The sequence below is a fragment of the Artemia sp. Qi Xiang Cuo genome, chromosome 2 (genome assembly GCF_049724085.1).
Source record: "Artemia sp. Qi Xiang Cuo chromosome 2, ASM4972408v1, whole genome shotgun sequence".
NCBI lineage: Eukaryota > Metazoa > Arthropoda > Branchiopoda > Anostraca > Artemiidae > Artemia > Artemia sp. Qi Xiang Cuo.
In genome coordinates, this window is record NC_142795.1 from 61,630,728 (window position 1) to 61,653,513 (window position 22,786).

The 22,786-nt window shown below is 36.8% G+C and overlaps 1 protein-coding gene across 1 annotated transcript in view; it reads right to left on the minus strand.

The window, feature by feature from the left end:
- LOC148955472 (uncharacterized) overlaps nt 1-22,786 on the minus strand; it is a 255,100-nt gene that overhangs the window by 126,625 nt on the left and 105,689 nt on the right. The window contains exon 3 of the mRNA XM_089108213.1: nt 21,771-21,911. Coding sequence (XP_088964339.1) covers nt 21,771-21,911 — 141 coding nt within the window. The remainder of the gene's footprint in view (nt 1-21,770; nt 21,912-22,786) is intronic.

Consider the following 22,786-nt stretch of genomic DNA (forward strand, 5'->3'; position numbering starts at 1 on the left):
AAAATGTAACTGTGACAAGGTAAACCACAACCAAACACTAGTGAAATATTCCAACTCTTGCATTTCAATGAAAGAAATTCAAAATAAACATTGAAAAATCAGGAAAATGTACCTGTGACATGGTAAACCACAACCAAACACTAGTAAAATATTCCAACTCTTGCATTTCAACGAAAGAAATTCAATTTTAACTTTGAAAAATTAAGGGAATGTAACTGTGACAAGGTAAACCACAACCAAACACTACTGAAATATTCCAACTCTTGCATTTCAACGAAAGAAATTCAAAATGAACTTTGAAAAATTAAGAGAATGTAACTGTGACAAGGTAAACCACCACCAAACACTACTGAAATATTCCAACTCTTGCATTTCAACGAAAGAAATTCAAAATGAACTTTGAAAAATTAAGAGAATGTAACTGTGACAAGGTAAACCACGACCACACACTACTGAAATATTCCAACTCTTGCATTTCAATGAAAGAAATTCAAAATGAACTTTGAAAAATTAAGAAAATGTAACTGTGACAAGGTAAACCGCAACCAAACACTAGTGAAATATTCCAACTCTTGCATTTCAACGAAAGAAATTCAAATGAACTTTTAAAAACTAATGGAATGTAACTGTCACAATGTAAACCACCACCAAACACTAGTGAAATATTCCAACTCTTGCATTTCAACGAAAGAAATTCAAAATGAACTTTGAAAAATTAAGGGAATGTAACTGTGACAAGGTAAACCGCAACCAAACACTACTGAAATATTCCAACTCTTGCATTTCAACGAAAGAAATTCAAAATGAACTTTGAAAAATAAAGAAAATGTAACTGTGACAAGGTAAACCACGACCAAACACTACTGAAATATTCCAACTCTTGCATTTCAATGAAAGAAATTCAAAATGAACTTTGAAAAATCAAGAAAATGTAACTGTGACAAGGTAAACCGCAACCAAACACTACTGAAATATTCCAACTCTTGCATTTCAATGAAAGAAATTCAAAATGTACTTTCAAAAATAAAGGTAATGTAACTGTGACATGGTAAACCGCAACCAAACACTACTGAAATATTCCAACTCTTGCATTTCAACGAAAGAAATTCAAAATGGACTATCAAAAATTAAGGGAATGTAACTGTGACAGGGTAAACTACAACATCACACTAGTGAAATATTCCAACTCTTGCATTTCAACGAAAGAAATTCAAAATGAACTTTGAAAAATTAAGGGAATGTAACTGTGACATGGTAAACTACAACATCACACTACTGAAATATTCCAACTCTTGCATTTCAACGAAAGAAATTCAAAATGAAATATTAAAAATAAATAAAATTTAAATTTTAAATTTTAAAAATAAAAAAAACAAAAATTAAATTTTAAAATTCTTGATTTTAATTTAAATAATTTAAAATTTAATTTTTAAAAAATAATAACTTTGGAGGGGGGGGGGGGGGGGGGGAGGGGGTCGTTCTGTGTCTCAATGCACAAAAAAAGTATAAAAAATGGGGAGGGAATGGGGGGGGGAGAGGGGAGGAGGAGAAAGAGGGAGGAGGAGGAGGGAGGAGGTGGGAGGAGGTGGGAGGAGGAGGAGGAAGGAGGTGGGAGGAGGAGGAGGAGGGAGGAGGAGGAGGAGGAGGGAGGATGAGGAGGAGGGAGGAGGAGGAGGTGGGAGGAGGAGGAGGAGGGGGCCGGGGGAGGGCCTTTGGGGCACAGGGAGGGCCTTTGGGGCACAGGGAGGGCCTTTGGGTGTCTGGGTGACATTTGGGGACCGGTGGATGGCCTTTGGGACCCCGTTGGTCCTTTGGGAGCTCGATGGGCCTTTGGGGGGCCCGGGGATGGCCGTTGAGGGTCTGGGGTGGTCCTTTGGAGGCGCTGGTGTCCCTTTGGGAGCTTGGGGGACCTTTGAGTGTTCGGGGGGCCGGGGGGGGACGGGGGGCCCAGGGGGGGCCCGGGGGCGGGCCTTTGGGAGCCCGGTGGACCTTGGCGGACCGGGGGGCTTCCTTCGGGGTTGGGGTATGAGGATTGGAACCCTTTGGGGTTGGGTTAGAGGACCTCACAACACTGTTCAAATGGAACTTGTGTATTATAACGACCACACTCAAAACCTCTTCTAAAACCCTTTCTAAAATCTTCTTTCAAAATGTCTCTAACGGTTTCGCCGAAATAATCTCATAAAATGGATAAAACCGTTTCGCCCAAATAATCCCTAAACGTAATTTCAGCGTGTTCCTTTTGTATGGCATCTGTGCGCTAACGCATTTCAAATTTCTAGGAAACCCTTTCCTACGTTAATCTCTTCATCTCATAAATTTTCCTAGCTAAACTATTAGGGTTTCGTTAGAATATCAATTTACCTCTCCGACTTAAAGCTCCGTGAAGCCGTATTTAAAAATAGAATTTCTATCTCTTTAGAATTCACTTCCCCTTCGATTACGCAATCAATTTCTCGGAAATTCACTTCCCCCTCGAGTCCTAGATCAATAACATTGTTCCCGTTAGAATTCAATGCGCATGTGCAACCTTCGCCCCGGAGCTATTACACATAGAAACATCAAATAAATCGACCTTGGAGAAAGAGGTCATTGACCGATTACGCAATCATTCTCACTAATGACTCTATGCCCTTATTTGGTGTGGGCGTCGGAATTTGTAAAAAAAGTGTCCGGATCGGGATTCGAAGGGGTATTGTGGGCGTCGGAGTAGCACCTCCCCCTCTACTTACTTCTAATACAACAATAATACTGCTACTACTGCTCCTACTACTATCACTACTACTATGACATTGGTGCTATTAGTACATTAATACTAAAGGCTAAGCGTATGAAGGTAAAAATTTGACAGAATACTATGGGGAAATTTGAATTAAACCAAAATACACTATGTGTGTGCAGATCGTCAAAAAGGCGTATCTCAAGAATATATTTGTGTGTTAAGTTGGAACTATCAGAGAATACTTAAAGGGGAAGATCAATTGACAAAAAGGTAAGATATGGAAGCAACTACTAATATAACTACCACTGCTACTTTTACTGCTACTACTGCTACTGCTACTAAACTGCCCCAGCTACTTCTCAATTGCAAGCAATTGTAAGGCACAAAGTATTAAGGTGAAAAGGGCGTCAAAAAGGAGGCCAAAAAGGCGCATCAGCAACAGTTCTAGGACCGTATTAAGATGAAACTTCCGGTGTATCATGAGGGGGATGTTCAACTGACTAAAAGGCAACATGTACATGCTACTACTGCTATTAATACTGCTGCAATGACAATTGCTACAACTACTACTGATACTACTTCTACTTCTACCGCTCCCACTAGGATACTAGTACTATTAAGGCTAATAATAATAATAATAATAATAATTCATTTATTACCCACCAGTAACAAAAACAAGTGGAGTACATCAAGAACAAAAAAAAAGCGAACTTGGACACTTAAAAATTATTTAAATAAAACCACGCAAATTATGGTGTGCAGTAAGACCTGCAGATTCCGACAGCTTTCCCGCAAGCACAGTCATTTTTTCCTGTAAATCAGAGAGGCCAAATCGCGATATTAGATGCCGGTTCTGGAACCACGGAGGGAGACACAGAAGGTACCGCTAAGTGTATTAAGGGGAGAATTTAAGAGAATATCGACGGTAAATTTGCAGTAAAACAAAACACACCATCTGCATGCAGATTGTCAAAAGGGTGTATCACCAAATGGGATTTGGGCATTAAGTTGGAACTTTCAGAGAATACTTAAAGGGGAAAATTGATTGCCCAGAAAGCAATATGTGCACGCTACCACTAATACTAATACCACTGCTACCGCTATTCCAACTACTACTTCTATAGCAACTACTTGTAAGGCTAAGAGTATTAAGATGCAAATTTAAGGAAGTATAATAATAATGTATTTCTTACCCGTCTACAAAAAGGGGAATAACGGAGTACTATATAAAAAAAAAGGAACTTCAGCACTAAAAACTTATTTTCACCATAAATAATCGAATCAATTTGATAACAGGAAGACTGCTCTTCGTACACTATGCATAAGAAAACTTTCAGCAAGGGTAACAACGGATGAGTTGGTGAGTCAGCCAGGAAATTTCGAAATTTCGTTTGGTTTTTTACATTTGATGCTATAAGAGGGATGTCTCTTACTTCCACAATTTGCACATTTCATAGGGGTAGAACACGGTTGCTCACGACTGGAGGTATGTCCTCAAGAACATCTAGCAAACTTTGCCACATTTTTACATTCGGAAGCTACGTGTCCATAATGTTGGCAATTGTAGCAGCGTCTCGAAATAAACAGGAATTTATCTTTCCGAAAGAAATCATATTCGATCCGAATACCGTGTCGATTGCAGAGGAAAGGGCACTTTCTGTCGGAAAATACATTTTGAAACTTGATGAGCTTGCAATACGGATAACTTTGGTGCATTCCGGTGAGGCAGTTTTTAAGTCTTTTTCTGCTACATAACTAGGTATCCCTTTCACAACGCCGATGAAGACGGGCTCGGTCACTGTCGTTGTCGCAGTGTGACTTTTCAGTTTTTTCGCAATGTTTTCAGCCGAAACCCAGTCGGAAACTTTGATCAGCCAGCGACTTTTTGATGACTTGATACAAACATCAGTATTGCTAATGCCATACTTCTCAATTAACTCTCTTTTTTCCGCAAGATTTGATACTTCAGGTGGATTAGCCACAACAACAGAGAAAAGTCTTTTCTCAGAAACGTTCGCTATCCCCTTGTTTGCACCTGCACCACCTTTCACGGGTGAGTTTGTTGGCGTTTCAAATTTTATGTTTAGTGCTTTTTCCAACTTGCGTTCAATTTTTAGGAGCCGGCGCGACAAATCTGGACGTGCCTTAAAACTGGCCTCGGGGACCTCCAAAGGATCATACATGCAGAACACCGTCTCGTCTCTAATATCCTTTTCTCGAAAAATGACATAGCAGTCGTATAGCTCACTAATTAGTTCTTACTTTGTACCGTCCTTATGGGCATTTAGCTGACCACCAGCTTCAGCTAAACATTTTATCGAGATCAAAATCGATCTTTTTTGTAAAAATTGCAAGCCACAACGCATATATCTTTCTTATCAATTTCAATCTCACTGTCAATGCATCGTGAAATATAGTTCAGCAATCCATCCCAGAATACTGGCATGACGCCTGCGCACAGCGGAATATGCAGGTCAATACAGTGGCAATATAGGGTCAAAGCAGTGGCTAATCTAAGTCGAAACTTCCAGGACTTCATGAGGTAGGTCAAAATTGACCAAAAGTCGTATTTGACCAAAAGGTAATATGTAAGTACTACTACTAGTACTAATATTACTGCTGTGACTACTATTAAAACCATGAAAATATTGAGGGGGGGGTGTAATGAATCACAACACGCCGCCTGTATGCAGGTTGTAAAAACAGCTTATCAGCTATATTATAGGAACGGTTGTGTGTGAAATTGACATTTACAGGGATTGTTGTGGGGGACGTTAAACTTACGAAAAGACAGTATTTGCATCCTAATACTACTGCTCCTTCTCATTCTACTACTACTGCTATTACTGCTGCTACTACTATTACCACTGGTAATACCGCTACTAAAGCTAAGGGCATTAAGGGGAAAAACTTGGGGAATATTAAAATAGTATTGAACTAAATCGGAATATAATATGCCCATACAGGTTCATCAAGAGGACATATCAGCAATGCTTCAGGAACGGTTTATGTTATTAAGTTGAAACTTTCAGCATCTGTTGAGGGGGTTGGTGAAGAAAACCAAAGGTGTTATGTGCACGCTGCTGCTAATACTAATACTGCTACTACAACAACTGGTGCTACGCAAGCTTAGGGTATTAAGGTGAAGCTTTCAAGGAATATTTAGGCAGATCTTGAACTAAATCAAACGAACTATGAGAGTGCATATTTTTATAAGTGTGACACAGCAATATCTCAGAACAGCTTGCATTATTAAGTTGAACCCTTAGGGTAAGTTGCAGCAGATTTTGAACTAGCTAGAAGACACTATGTGTACACTATTAATACTGCAACGACGATAGCAATAACTAATAATGCTAAGGACATTACTGTGAAATTTTTAGGGAATGTCTAGAGAGAGTTTCAATTAAACAAAAAAAAATTATATGAGTGCATGCTTTCAAAAGAGCATATAAGCAACATCATAGGCAAAGCACTGCTATCATAGGTAGCATTAAAATATAAACTTTTTAAGGAGCTAACCCGATTGGAAATTGAAAGTTCTAGTACCTTTTTAAAAGTCGAAATTTATTGGAGGGCACGCAGCCCTCCTCCCAAGTCCATTAATTTTTCAAACAAATTCAATCAAAATTTTGAGCTAGCCATTCTGTTCAGCATAGTTGAACGGTCCAGTAACTATGTCTCAAGGGTTATTAGTCATGTCAACCCCCCAGACTTATGCAATTAGTCTATTATGCTTTAAAACTAAATGTTGCTTTAAAACTAAATCGAAAGGCATTGTGATTGTGCTGATTGCCAATAAGACGTCTCAGCAATATCCTAAGAATGACCATGCCAATTAATTTGATACTTCAGGGCTACTACTATTCCCACTTTTGCCCATACAATTTAAATAAATTAGAAGGGTGTGAGTTTAACCAGATTGTCAAAGAACATAGATACAATTCTTTAGGAAGGGTTTGAAGTTTAAGTTTTCATTTCGGACTTAGGAGGCACAAAACTGAATATAACGATACTACTTGTGACAAGATTTTCAAAAGGGTGTATGTTGTTAAGAATTGTTGAAAAATTTTTTCCAACATGCAAATAGCAAACTAAACTATGAGTAGTAAGGCATCTGTTGATATCAACCCTACAAGAAAACCTACGCCTGAGGCAGTACAGTTTCACGTGCACATTGCAAAAAGGCCTGCAAACCTATAAAGTGGTCAAACACGTTTTGAAACTATAGTCAGGATTGTATAAGACAATCAGACTGGTTATTGCTATATATTTCAACCATACATGGAAACTTACACCTGAGACACTACAGTTTCACGTGCACATTGCAAAAAGCGAGCAATCCTTTTATACCTATAAAGTGGTCAAACACGTTTTGAGAGCATAATTGAGATTATATAATGCAACCAGACTGGTTTTTGAGACAACACCCATTTTTTAGGGCCAATCAGAGAGACAGAGCGGAGGTCACTCCATATACGATAACTTGATTGGTAATTGGAATTGAGTAAAAGGAGTGATTTTCATTGCAATTCATATTAGTAAGAGAACTGAATTCAGAGAGAATAGTTTATTTGAGAGGATATTAGTAGAGAAAATCAGTGGAGCATTTACACTATTGGAGATTGATGGTGGAGCAGGCAGCAGCAGCAAAAATATACGAGTACCAAACGTGGCTGTGGAAATAACCGGAGGCTGTAGACTATGCCTTGAATGGGATGATATGTATGGTAGATACGTGATATCAGTAAGCAAATTTAAAATAGAGGAGCAATTATGTTTTGCTGCGAAACTGAATATTGTGCATATAAATAGACTTCAGGCAGCATTAGATTCGCTAGTGAAATATATTGATGAGAACAAAATGAGTAAGTGATTATTATTGTTGTAATTATGCTCAATAAAATTGTTTCTAAATCAAAGATATTTTTTCTTTCTATAGTAGACTAGCGTATATTTTTTAATATTCTGGTTAGTCTGAAGTTGGTTGTGAGAGTGTTAGGACTCTAAAAAATGGATAGATTTGAGAAAGAGCGAATCATGGGGAATATAGTGCTTATGGAGAAACATTTGATTCTACATGATAATTTTCTAGAGCTGTCTATTCAAAGGAAGATATTTTCTCAGGCAATGCTTGTCGATATAATTAAAACTGATTCTCCATCATTAGACTACTGCATGAAGCTTTTACGTCGTGGTCCAAATGCATTTACACAATTTATTGATATATTAATCACGACACGGCAAAATGGTATTGTGGATATGCTTTTAAACACTAGCTTGGAAATTTAGGACTTTTTTCATGAGAAAGATGGTGTTCAAGGATGATTTACTCCTCTCTCTCTCTTTCTATCCCACTCAATTTGTTGTTGTTTGCTAGCTCAGTTTCATTGTGGCAGTGAGAGTGTCAACACATGAAAAAATTTTCCATACATGTCCACTATGCATGTACACACTGGGCAGCTGGTCATCATGTGAGAATTGCACAATGATTGATGAGTATGATGAAAAGTGTAGATTATGCAACCCGTGTAAATTGCATAGAGTATATGCTGTACAAATTAAATGTGTAATTCCTGTCTTGAAGAGGTGTGTGACTCTCATCCTAGAGGAGACCTATGCTCCAATTGCCACTATGATAAATGTAATCAGTGGGAGAATACATATCCTGGTATGATTGACAAGAATCCTAAGCGTGATTTTAGTTTATTGCTACGAGATTGGTATCGTCGTGGTTTTACATTGTTCTGGGAGGAGGAGCCAGGTCAGCGATTCAACTAATGGAACAAAAAAATAATATGGTTTCTACGTCATCGTTGTGAAGACAATGGGTGTTATGATTATAAGCCCAATGATTTTTATTTGGCTGTGACGTAGTTTGATTCGCCACTTGAGGACACTGTTTGTGCCATTGCTTCAAATAAGCAAATTGAAACATGTGAATTCTACAGAATGAATGAGAATAGTATCATTGACTATACAAAGAGATATGACAAGAGTGAAGTTACACTCTACTCTAGAAAATATTACCCTGACATTGCAGTACATCAGGATCAGTATACTGTGAATTCGGATAATCTACCTGCATCAGTTGTTTTCGACAAATACCTATACCTAGTAAAAGATGAAATCTAAAGAGTATAAAAGTCGTTTTTATCATGTATATACATTTTTTCATTTAATATATTTCAATTTGACATGTGGATATTCCTTAGATTTAAGTGCTTCAACCCATTCATAGTCGACAAAGAGTGACAAATCGAATGGTATAACTTTTATATCATACACACGATCCTTTCTCAGGATGTCGTGGGTATTTTTTAGAATAAAATCGACAAGAGCAACTTCATACTTTCTGTCATCGAATTTGATGGCAGAGGAGACTTTCGTCCAAAAATCACTTGTCTTATTCAAATCGTTGCAGAGAGGATCGGAGACGTTGGCCATAAATGTTACATAGAAATCATTGGGAATTGTCAATGTCTTCGACACCAATCCAAGAATCAAAATCAGAGCTTTATCCTAGCCACCGCACAAGCAACTGTTTCTTGCCCCTGCGAGTACGAGTCATTAGTATCTTTTCAATTTGATAGATTTCACTATTATTTTTAACTTTTTGTAGTTCATAGTCATAAAAGCCGCCGAGAATCTCTTCATCTTTGGTATCGCGCAAACGATAAGTTATTGGTTTAGTTTTTAGGATTTTTGCCACTTTAAAAATTTCTGTGGACCACAAGTAATTCCCCTTTTCAAAAACATTAAATGTTCTATTAATTCAAACAGTATCACCAACATTGAATTTATTTTTCTTCGTGACAATCGTTTCATTGGAATATTGTTTAAGAAAGGTGTCAATTGTATCATGATCAGAATGATGAACTTCCATTGGGGTTGAGTTGGACAATGATCGTTGAGGTCGTTGATTATAAATCAACATGATTTTATTTAAATCATGAATAAAAGCAGATGTATTTTTCAATGTACAATATCTTGAAATTAAAAGTCGAATAGTTCTTATCAATCGTTTGGCCAAAGCAGCCTTTATAGGACTATGACCATGATAAAGCAGTGTATTATATTTCACTAGTACTTTTGCAACAAGGGGATTAACAAATTCACTACCGCGATCCGTTTGATTTTTTATAAGAATCATGCTCGAGAATACTCTCTATAGCCTGAGCAACTTCAACTCCCGTCTTTGACCGCAATGGAATGGCATGTGCATGACAACTATAAACACTGATTCCAAGCAAAATGAATTTGTACGGTGAATTGTAATGTCGTTGAATATCATTTACAGTCAGGAGATCTGATTGCATTATATGCAATGGGAAAAAGGCTTTAGTTTTTCGATAATGATTAGCACGAAGTCTATGATTTCTATGCAGATTGTAACTTGATTCATTTTCTAGATATTCTTGTACACTTTTAGTATGAACACTAGTGACTTTGGAAAGAGTCTTGGGGGAACTTATTCTTACCACTTCACCAATATTTTCATAAGCACCTTTCAGAACTTCAAACATTTTTAACGTAAACACGTAGTGTAACGTCCGCTTCTCTTTTGTAACCTAGTTGTGGTTGGTGATGGTGGTGATGGTGACTTGATACGATTTCGCTTTTGTCTAGCTATCAATGGTGTGCTGCTGCTCCTCCTCATTGTCAAGTTTCCGCTAGGTGTGCTAGTATTTTCCAAGATTGATTTAAAATCTTCTTCGTCCTCTTCATGTTCATATTTTAATGGTGGTGTTGTTGTTGATGACGAGGGTGCATGTTCATTTAATTTTTATAGAATTTTTCTATTTTTAATAAGGCTTTTGGGGAAGTTTAATGTATTTAGAAAGTTGTATAGATGAGCGTCAAATGATAATAGTACTTTACGATTTGTAACCATATCATAGATTCAATCAAGTAGATTATAGCTCTTGCCAAGAATTATAATCACTTTCCCATTGCTTTCAACTTAAATATGATTTTGACCACTTTCCATGAGATATGTTAGGAGTCTTTTACTTCGTTCACGTTAGGAGTGGGGCATTAGATTTCCAATTTTAGACACAATTGAATCCAATTCCTCCTTCTTTAATTGTGTTCCAGCAGCAGCAGCAGCAGAATCCCGAGGAGATGATTCTTTTTTGTGATCATAACCACTGGTCTTCGCGCCATATGGCTTATGTTTGTCCACTTAGCGAAGTGCATCTTGAAGTAAAAGCAGTTTTTTATCATCCTCAATATTCTCGTTGTCAATGAATTTACTCAGATTGTTCTCAAAGTGTTCCACGGGATAGAGAGCGAGTTCTATTTGAGCCAATTTATAGGGTTTTGCCATTCTCTAGAGAAAACTGTTTACAAGTCCTGCAATTATTGGCAGTAAAAGTGTGAAAAAGCTACCGCCCGCCTGAAGAAGTTTTTTCTTTTTAAAATTCTTTCCTTTCTTTTTAGAGGCCAATGTACGTACAATGGAACGATGTTGCTTTGCCTGTTGCTTAACTACTTCTGGCAGTTGAACATTACCCTCGGTCAAATTTAAACAAATTTCAGATATTAGATTAATGAAATCATTGTCAATATCATGTTTGAGTATGGCTTTCCTAAGCGGAGGTTTTGAGGTGCTTAGAACTGAAAATAAATGTCTATTTTCATGTAGTTTCTTCAGTGTCATGATAGCAACTAATAGCCTTTTTACTGTTTACGGGGAGATATACTGTAATTCATTGTCGAAAATATCTGTGACTACACGAAGATCGTTGGGTGTATTTTGATTAAGATCCAATAGGATATAGCCGTAGGGTTTATTAGTTTCCTGATTGTATGCTGAGAGCATAAATTTAGGTGCCCCTGCGTACATTTGTTTATTGAGAGATACTAGTGAGCTAAAATCATGAACATATCTGTAGATGATATAGTAGGTGCAGTTCAATGCAAGTGTTCGCATACATTTGCTCTAATGAAAGAGATTGTGTAGAACCAGAGTAACTGAAATCTGTTCATGATAAGAGCGAACAGTGAACAGTTGTAACATTTCCTGGGACCATTGTTCAATAGATTCCACAAAATCGTCAATAATCAGCCAAGAGTTTGGTTCAATAATGCTGAAAACATCAAGTCCCTGTATGAATTGTATCTGCACCAATCCCGCCGTGTCAATTGCTTTTATTTTATCGTATGACTCCTGCCAAATACTGTGACAATAGTAGATTTTTTTCGGCTTTTCCACAAACATTTTATCGCAATTTTTAATTATTTTAGTTAAGAGTGTTGTTTTGCCAACAGTTCACCTAGACAACTAACTGTGGACTATACTTGTCTAATGACTAAATAAATTCCCTATTACTACTACTCCGTTCAAGAATAATGAGAAGAAAAAGAAGACGAATAAAGAATCATATTTTCTTTTATTATACACATAAAAGTAATAGCACTATATAAATACTAGATTGAACATGAAAAAACTAAACATGAAAAAATACACTTTTTTAAATGTATTTATAATAAAAAATACAACATTTACATAAGTACTAGAAAAAAACTTTAATAAATACACTTTTTTTATTTATAAGAAATACAACATTTATTAGAATATGCACAAACTTAAAATAATAATAATATCACACACTTTTATTCATAGCATTTTAAATTTGAAATGGGGTCCCCCCAGGGGGAGGGTGGCCACTGTGGCGGCCGTTGGGGCCGCTGCAGCGGGCCGGGAAGCGCCGCGGGGCGGGAAGTGCCGCGGGGCCCGTTGCGGCGGGCTGGGGCGGGAGGGCATTAAATAGTGGAAATTGCTCTTTCTTGCACACACACACACACACATTGAAAATTGTTTGTGATATAGAAAAAGAAGAACTTAAAAACACCCATCACCCCTCCTCCCCCCCCCCAAAAACAAAACCCACCAAATTTATACTTTTTTAATGAGTTTAACCTAATTTGTGTCGACCAATATGTTTTTTGTAAAATGCTCAATAAAAAAGTTTGGATATTAAATAGTTACTGTTTGTTAGTAACTTCCCACCGTATACCAGTAAATAGACTTTTTACTATATTGCCGATATGATGTTTTTATCAACTCTAACTGTGTAGTTTTTAAATTTTAAAGAGCGAATCGCCATGACTTTCGCTCTTGGGACTAAACTACGTTCCACACAGTTTCTATAGAAACTCATATCGAAATTATTTTTTACAGTGTGTAGGCACCCCTTTGCAAACTTGTTTGATATCCTTGTTTTGCGTTTCCACACAGTATACCTTCGGCCCAGGAAACACACCACTGGATATCAGATCGCTACCCGTTTGAGATTCTAACATTAACAATGGATTTGGGGCCTGGCGTTTCAATAGCTCTGGGTAGAGGGATTCATCCCAATTAGTGGAGTCCATTCGTGAGCTAATGTACTCTCCATTTTTCAAATCATTCAAGAGATTTTCAGTTTTGACTTTTAACAGGAGTAAATCAGTGTCCCCGTAATACACTTGAACTTGTCCCTCTATCGGCCACCGTACATTGCATATATTATAATAAAATGACAACATGAGTTTTTGAGATATTTCAGTTATTGAACTCCCGCCTGAAATATTTTTATTTAAAACAATGTTTCTTTTCTTGCGATGTAGGAGCACCATATCAGGGTCTGTGATTGTGAACGATGTGAAGTTTGGATCCGCAATGATTCGAGCACAATCTTTGGGATTGGTTACAATGTCACATCGACTTCTGTTTCGTACGCTTTCACACATTTTACCGAAAGCTGAGTTCAAAATGAGTTTATAGACTTCTTTTTCAACTTTCGTTTTCGCTTGTGAACGCTTACTGACAAAGGTGTCAATAAACGTTTTCATGTAAGGCTTTTGATCAAATTAGAGGCCTCTATGAATCTTTGTGACCTTGTAACCATTGGACACCATCCATTTCAATAGCACGTCATGAACAACGATATTCTGTTTCGAGTTGAAGTCGGCAATTAGTTTTTTTTTGAAGGTACCCAGTGCATACTCCCATCCTCTACTAAAGATGAATTGTAGGGGCTCAGATAGTCCCTACCCACCGGTCTATTTATGCACGGAAAAATAAAATCTTTTACCGAGTCATGGATTTCCATGGGTATTTTACCGTCAATTTAAAAAAAACTATCCCTGTACCCCATTCTCCTCAACACTAGCAATGTCGGCGAAATTCGAAGCACACGGATTGTCAAGCTATTTATAATTGCCACACGACAAACAGTAGTGAGACATTGCCGATGGGTAAAGAGAATTCCTATCCAAAAATACTTTTTCTGACTTTTCATCGGTGTGCTGTCCGGTCGGATCAGTTTTCATAATACGTTTCCCTTTGAAAAACATATCCACCTCGCACTGATCTCTCTACAAACAGGTGCTGATCGACGTCGGCGATCAGACCTATTTCTTCTTTGCTAATTTTAAGAATCAAGTTCATCGCCAGATGAGGAGTGGAAAAATAATAACCTAAATCCAACCAAAATTCCCCATAGATTTTATCTGTATTTTTGCACACAATGTCCAGAAGAGTGAGTACGTCACTGGCCAGGTATAGTTTACAATAATCCCACCCATTTTTACATCGCCCCTTTGCCCAAACCCTCTTAGCAAATTCTTAGTCGCTAGTGGTGCACTCACTCTCAGTAAGAGAATTGTAAAAAGCTTCAATGGGCGGTAATGACACCTCATCTAGCCTTGAGCCAGAGTTGTAATAATCATATGGATATATACCCTTACACGTTAATAAATCATACATTTCATCATCGGGGAAGCGCTGTTTAAGGAGGGGGAAGCTATCAAAATTGTCACTTTTCTGTACCTGAATCAATTGACTTAAGGATTTGGGGAAGAAGCTGAAAGAGTCTAAAAACGGATTTTATTCAGGCACGTGTTACCCTTGTCAACTGTTTTCCACTTGAATTCTAGCAGCAGTAGTTTTGGGTATGATTTTATATGAAAAAGAACCATCTATCCATGCGTCATCTACAACTCCATCCTTGGCAATGCGGACCAACGCTGATAGAACAAACTTTAAGTCGTAATTGGAATTGTGTATAAAAACAGGTTCGAAATATTGCTGTCTAACGTTGAAATTGCACGACTGATGTGCTATCCCTCTAAAGTTACTCCCCCCCGATATAATTTCCTGCCACAAAATGATCATGGTCGATCACCCTCCTCCCCCCATTCCCAACACCATCATCAAATTCCCCCTTGCAAACCCAACATATTTTACGATTTTTAATGGCCGCTCTTTCATCTGGTTATAGGAGCATGAGCTAGTTTGTGTAACGAGGGCGCGAAATTACACCATTCGCTTTTATTATTAGACTGACCAATACCAAGCGCATGCCGTCTTTGCCGTCACCCAACATCTCAACTACGTCCAGCACTTGCATTGTATTACTAGAGTCTCTTTACGCGTGAGCGTAAGAGACCCCTATGGCTTCATGTATTTTAACACGATTTAGATTTGACGAATCTTACACGTTTGTGAGTTTTGCTTCGCAGTCCAAAGCGATCTTGTTGCTCTGCAGGAGCGTGTTTTGGAAATTTTTCAAACACAAGATTGCTCTATCTCCGCTTACCGTCTCCACAGCCTGGTATCCTTGACGTTTACAGTGTTTCATGTGATGCTTTAACTTTAAATCAGTCCAAAATCGGGACAGGCATGTTGGACAGTAATACTGTCCAACAGAGGACACTCTGTTTCTTACCCTCCCCCAAATCCCTACTAATATCGGTAACTGGATTAAAATTTCCAATTGAATCAGGCTCTGTGGGTGGTGTGTATAGAAGCCACACCCAATATTCCACTGATTCAATTGATGGAGCCCTCACTGGAAATAATACGCCCTTTTTATCGGAACGGTGGCCCTCCTCGAATTCGGTTTCATACTGTAACACCGTGACACCAATCTTTAAGTGTGCATTAGCCCGCTCGAAAATATCTATTCCTTTTAGTGTCACGTAAAATTAACCATTTAAACAATTACAATCTACTTTGGGGAACTTTGAACCCTCCCTACCATTAACTGCCATTTCATCCAACTTTTTCTTAGTGGCATCTTTTTGAAGAGGTCTGTAGGCGCAAATTAAAAAATGCATACTTGAAACCCTGTAGCCTCGTATCGAAACAGATTCGTTATACTCCCATACATCCCTCTAAATCTGAATAATATTTTAATTCAATTACCCTCCCTCCCCCATGCCCACCTCTTAAAATAAAATCCTTTTTAAATCTACAAATATTAACGTTTAAACTTTCAATAAATGAAACCACTGACCCACTACCTCCCTCGTTATAATTTTTACATTTACTTTGAATACTATTAACACAATTTATAAAAACCTCCTCATAATTTGATAAATGCGGGCGAATTGCCAACATCTCTGTGTGCAAGTACTTCGAATACAGCTTGCTCGCATTTTCATTAAAAAAAATATTTTAGTGCTATTGATGCTTTTAAACTGACCCCCACCCCCATGCCCCCAGAGGTTGTTCAAGAATGGCTCGAATCTTATTAGCATATAAATGTGTAATGGCCAGGGGATCTCTTATTATATCCCCTGACACTAGAGAGTTAAAGGGGTCACCGAATTTGGCACTGTAGACCTTTGTATGGTGCAAGGCAGAGTTGGAAAGAAGATTATCTGGAAGTGAGGAACCTTTTAATGTTGTTATATCGTTATTACTACTACTAGCTGTATCATTAACCAGAATGGTGGGGGGTGACATAGAATTGTCAATAGCACCACCCCCAGTCTGTTCAATTGCATTGGATGGATCTGGCATGAAATCCTCTAAGCTAGATAGTATGTCTTCCAGGGTGTTTGGGGATAGCTGATCAAGCCAGCCTGTGTTGTCCTGTGACAGAATTTTTTTGAGGACCCGGTTCTGATGCAATAGTACTACTAACTTCGCCTAAATGCTCTCGCATAAATCTATCTGTCCATTCCGGATCCCCCATCATGTCAATGTCACAAGTTAAATTGTCTAGGCTGGCCAAGTCCCCAAAACCATGATTTAGAAAACCTATATGCCACTCCATATTGTCAAGAACTAGCGTAGGCTCATCTCTAAACTCCATTGGTGGTGCGAGGATTGGTTCAGGTCCACCAAAAATGTATGTTTCATGACCTGATGAAGATGGCTCTGCTAATTCATTAATCAAGAGAAAAAAGGGTTTTATTTTCTATGTGAAATAACCACTATTTTATAAAGTTAAAAAACTATATCCATTTTTCACCCCCACCCTCAAAACTCAATTTCCCCCCTCCTAGCTTTATTTTTACTAAATACTTGCATCCACAACCCCCCTCCCCCTCCCCAGCAAGTTAAGAGAGATGCAATAGTCTATTTATGCTGAAGCATTTAAAGTCAGGTGTTTACCAGGTTATTAAATAAGTATACTTTTTTACAACTCCCTCAAAACTTAATTTCCCCCCTCCTAGCATTATTTAAGTAAATACTTGCCTCAACCCCCTCCCCCAGAAAGTTCAGAAAGAAGCAAAAGAGTGCTTTCTTTGACAATCAAAAAACAAATTACATTATATTCAGCTATCTCGGAGGGGAGCAGGGGAATTTAAAACAATGGTTGGGGCGGGGGATTAATATTTTAATATCTCTGACACACACTCTTACAGTGTTGAAAAAATGGTGAAAAGAAAAGACTAAAAAAAAGTCGGAAAGAAATAGGTAGATATTTCTATAATCAGGTAGAATGTAAAGGTAAAATGCTTACATTGCCAAATTCAGACTGCAGTTGAGTGCCGGATGGTCTTGGCAAAGTATTATGTGGGATAGATGGGACGGTTTCTTGCATAGATGTGGTGGTGGCTGCGATGTCACTGGCTTGGAGGGTTGGAGCAGCGGGGCTCACCATTATGTGAGCAACCATCCACTCTCTTTTCAGCTTTTAACCTGGCTGCATAGGGGCTGGTACGGATGGGGCTTGGGCAGGCAGCGCTGGTCTCGAAGGGATGTTGGTGGCTCTCGATGGGCCAGCTATCTCTAGTTGTTGCATTGGAGTAGCGACATTAGCCTTAGCTCTCTTTTGAGGGGAAGGCACGGACTCTTCAAAATTGTCCTTAAAAAGAAGACAAAATTTAGTATTGGAAAACGATTCCCCTTTTTACAGAAGAAAAAATTAGTACCCCCGCTGCATCAAATCCAATACAATGATTTAAAATATAGATCTAAAAATGGTCAGCCATAAATATGGTATAAGTAAAAGCTAACCAAACACTAAACTTCAGTGTTGTGTGTCGGAATGACCATATTAGTTTTCTTGTCAAAGGGTATACGTGTCTGCACAAAGACTCCCCCCTCCCCCCTTACTTTTCATCCGAAGAAATAGTTTGTTTTTCACCTTACAACGAAGGTGTTAGAACTGATACATTGCCCCCTTCCCCGCCTTATATTTTTATAAAAGCCTCTTAATAATCTATGAAATCCATTTGCTTTCATCAAATACAATTGAAAATAGAATATCTCGTTTAATTTGACCAAATACAATCTCTCTTTCAAACTGTCTTGAATTACACAAACGCATGTGGCATTAATCTATGCCTATAAGACAAGCGTGTGAAGTCTGTTTCTGAAACCATCATTTTTGTAACAGGAGTATAAACACAGATGGTTTTATTTAGACCGGAAAAGAAAGCATATTCTATTTTTGATAATGGGAAAATGACATTTTTTGAAGGAAAAGATCTATTTCTAATGGATTAAACTTGTAAACAGAGGGGAGGAGGGAAGACGGGGTTTACATAATGGAAGAAAGAGCGTATTTTACGTTTTCTATCGACTATAATCATCATATTGTAGAGTTTGTATTGGTGGGGGGGGGGGTACTATGCCCCCTGAATTGGAATTTACTGGAGGGATGGTAAAATGATTTTATTTGGAAATAAATTAAGGCAATTCAGTAAACTGAACTCACAGTATAAATCAATGTATCCATAGCTTCAAAGTCAATAATATCAGATGTGCTATCCATGGTATGTTAAAAAATTATGAAAATTTAATCGTAACGCATGAGCATTTTATACAAAATCTCAAGGACGAATGAAAATCACTCCGTTTTATTTGAATCCAATTACCGATCAAGTTATCGTATATGGAATAATCTCCACTCTCTCTGATTGGTCCTAAAAAATGGGTGTTGTCTCAAAAACCAGTCTGGTTGAAAAAGTGGAGTTGAAGCAAACTTGTGTAACAAGCTAGACTTCAGGAACCAGTGGGAAATCCCCGCTCGTACTGTTCGCTTTATGGGCGTTGTCTCAAAAACCAGTCTGGTTGAAAACGTGGAATTGAAGCAAACTTGTGTAACAAGCTAGACTTCAGAAGCCATTGGGGAATCCCCGCTCGTACTGCTCACTTTTTACAATGTGCACGTGAAACTGAAGGGCCTCAGGCATAGGTTTCAAACCTTATACACTATCACGATGAACGAAATTGCTAGACTTGTTTTTTTATCACTTTGTTTGGAAAGGTACCAAGGGAACATAAGGCAAGCATATAGCATATAGTTTCAAAACGTGTTTAATCACTTTATAGGTTTTGCATGCTTTTTGCAATGTGCACGTGGAAGGAACATATTTTTGTAACAGGAGTATAAACACAGATAGTTTTATTTAAACCTGAAAAGAAAGTACACTCTAATTTTGATAGTGGGAAAATGACATTTTTTGAACGAAAAGAACTATTTCTAATGAATTAAACTTGTAAACAGAGGGGAGGAGGGTTAACATAATGGAAAAAAGAGCGTATTTTACGTTTTCTATTGACTATAATCATTATATTGTAGAGTTTGTATTGTTGGGAGGAGGGCTATGCCCCCTGAAATTTGAATTTACTGGAGGGATGACTATGTAAAAAGATTTTATTTGGAAATAAATTAAGAAAATTTAGTAAACTGAATTCACATTATAAATCGATGTATCCATAGCCTCAAAGTCAATAATATCAAATGTTTTATCCATGATGTGTTAAAAAATTATGAAAATTTAATCGTAACGCATGAGCATTATATAAAAAATCTCAAGGACGAATGAAAATCACTCCTTTTTATTTGAATCCAATTACCGATCAAGTTATCGTATATGGAGTAACCCCCGCTGTCTCTGATTGGCCCTAAAAAAATGAGTGTTGTCTCAAAAACCAGTCTGGTTGTGTTATATAATGGCAATTATATTCTTAAAACGTTATTGACCACTTTATAGGTTTGCCAGCTTTTTAAAATGTCCACGTGAAACTGTACTGCATATTCTTGTGAAATTCCGTATAAGTTTGAAATATATTGCAATAACCAGTCTGATTGTGTTATACAATCCTGACTGTAGTTTCAAAACGTGTTTGACCACTTTATAGGTTTGCCCGCTTTTTACAATGTGCACGTGAAACTGTAGTGTCTCAGGTGTAGGTTTTCTTGTATGGTTGAAATATATAGCAATAACCAGTCTGATTGTCTTATACAATCCTGACTATAGTTTCAAAACGTGATTGACCACTTTATAGGTTTGCACACTTTTTAGCAATGTGCACGTGAAACTGTACTACCTCAGGCGTAGGTTTTCTTGTAGGGTTGATATCAATAGATGCATTACTACTACTATGGACTCTCATAGAAAAAAACGATAACATTTAAAATATTATTTTTTTTTTCACAATTAATGCTATATCAATAAAAAACAAACATAAAATAATAACAAAAAATTTTTCCACAAAATAAGTTTTTCAAAAATAAAGACCTCCAATATATAAAAATAAAATGAAATCAAGTCAAATAATCTTTCAAGCGTAAAAATACCATAAATTACCATCAATGAATAAATGACACCCAAAACAAACAGAAATTACAATAAATAACCGAGTCAAATTGAAAACGCGTACAAATTGAAATGAGTAGAGCTGACACCCCTCATGCCTTCTGAAGACCAGTACATAATTTGCACTTTACAGAAAAACAACAAATGAACGTGGATTAACAGTTAAATATACAAGCACTGATATTTATTCCTTCAAGTCTTAATAACTTTTGATTTATTAAAGTTAAAAAAGTTAAAATATTTAATATGTATTTGGTTGTAAGGCGTGAAATCATCCTCGCAACAAAATTGGTTCTTTTTCTCTTTTTTATAGCAAAACGGCTGCTTTGTGCATCAAAGCTTCTTTTCAATTCTTTCTTATTCAAAAATTCTTAAACTTGAAATTCACCACTAAAGTAACGAAGATTACTTACTTTCCGAGATGCAGAAATTTTGCATGATTATTAAGTAGATTTATTTCTAAAAAGCAAATTCTAAACTCTAAAAACTGGCAATTGACTTTTCGTATGTACTTATAATCATTTTTGCTTTGTCTGGACATTAATTAATTTAATAATAGTTTGTGCATCTAATTTAGTTTCAGCTGTAGAGTTAACAGCTGGGCCTTTGACTACTATTTAATGCAAGCATTGCCCAGAATTAAGACCTGCTACGCAACAGAAAGAAAGCAACAAAGATTTTAAGTAATATAAGTTTAAGTCTCTCATGTGTATCATGTGCAGAAAATGCAACAAACAAAAAGACTCGCTTCCATGATAATGGCAATGAAAACAAAAGCTAATACTCACTTTAAATTCTTATATACATTTTTCATTTATTGCTTATTTACCCTTTTCGGCACAATTTTAGTTGGATCAATTTCACTAGAACTCATTTTTTAATCTTTTGAATAAGCTCTTCATTATTGGCTCTAAAATATGCAACTTCTCCTTGTTTTTTCCGTGTTTGATCATAAGCAAATGTAGTAGCTGCAACTTTTGCATTAAAACTAGTTTCTGCTTTTGAATTGTCATTGATTTATGCAAGTTGAATATGTAACTTTACAGATGGATAAATAAATAGTATTAAAGTCCTACTTATAATGGATAGATAAAAAATAAATAAATAATGGTCCTGAATAAAATAAGGTGGGATTTTTCATGTCTATGACATTTAGAAAACCCAAAACAAAAAGATATATTTCGAACAAAAAGGATAAAAAAAACAAAATACTTACTTTACACGACAACTCTTTAATGGTAGCTCTCATTGATGCATTTTCTCTGAAGAGCTGTTCATAATTAGCTCTCATAGGTGCCACTTTCCCCTTAAATTGAGATATTTTAAGTTCTGCCGGCGAGCGAAGTTTTTCTACCAGCTAAACAGAAAAGGGAATTATTAGACATTTTCTTCAATAACTTTTGAAATATATATTAGTAAAAGAACGATTTTGATGTCTGTAATGCCAAGTTGTTAGTGCAGTTGTTTATTGAAGCTGAAATAACTCGATCCTTCATTAAATTGAAACTTTATTTATACAAACGTTCTCCGAAAACTTCCTCGATTAAATCGCCACTGGAAATTATGTCTTCCTATAATTAAATTTCATTAAGAAAATTTTTAGGAAGAGGACTATTTATGGTTCGATCATCGCTTACGCTGAATTAAGCTATAGGAAAATACGAGCTCAAGTCTCGAATACGCTGAAACTCTTCAGAGAGCAAGAGATATCCTAAAAAACGGCAAACCAATTCATTGAAAAATTGAGGTGGTGATATATATATATATATATATATATATATATATATATATATATATATATATATATATATATATATATATATATATATATATATATATATATATATATATATATATAAGTAGTGTAGCTATAATAGTTAAGAGCAGGCAGTCCCCCCACCATACAACAAGACAGGTACCGTGTCAATTAAAGGTATCAGACATATAGAAATAACCATGCCTTAAAAATTCATATCTTTGGTTGTTTTTTTATGTTGTTGTTTAACCTTGAACACGGGTATAAAAACTTTGACGATGAGTTATTTTCTCAGTTCAAAATTGGCATTTGAAATACAACCATGCATTCTAACAAAAGGAATATTGATGAGAGCTACACGCAAGAAGTAAGTTATTCTTTTATATTATTAGTGGGTAAAAAAATTAATTCTAATATAATTTATCGGGTGGTTTATACAGTCCCCAAAATAGTTAACGAATTGTTAAATATTTTTG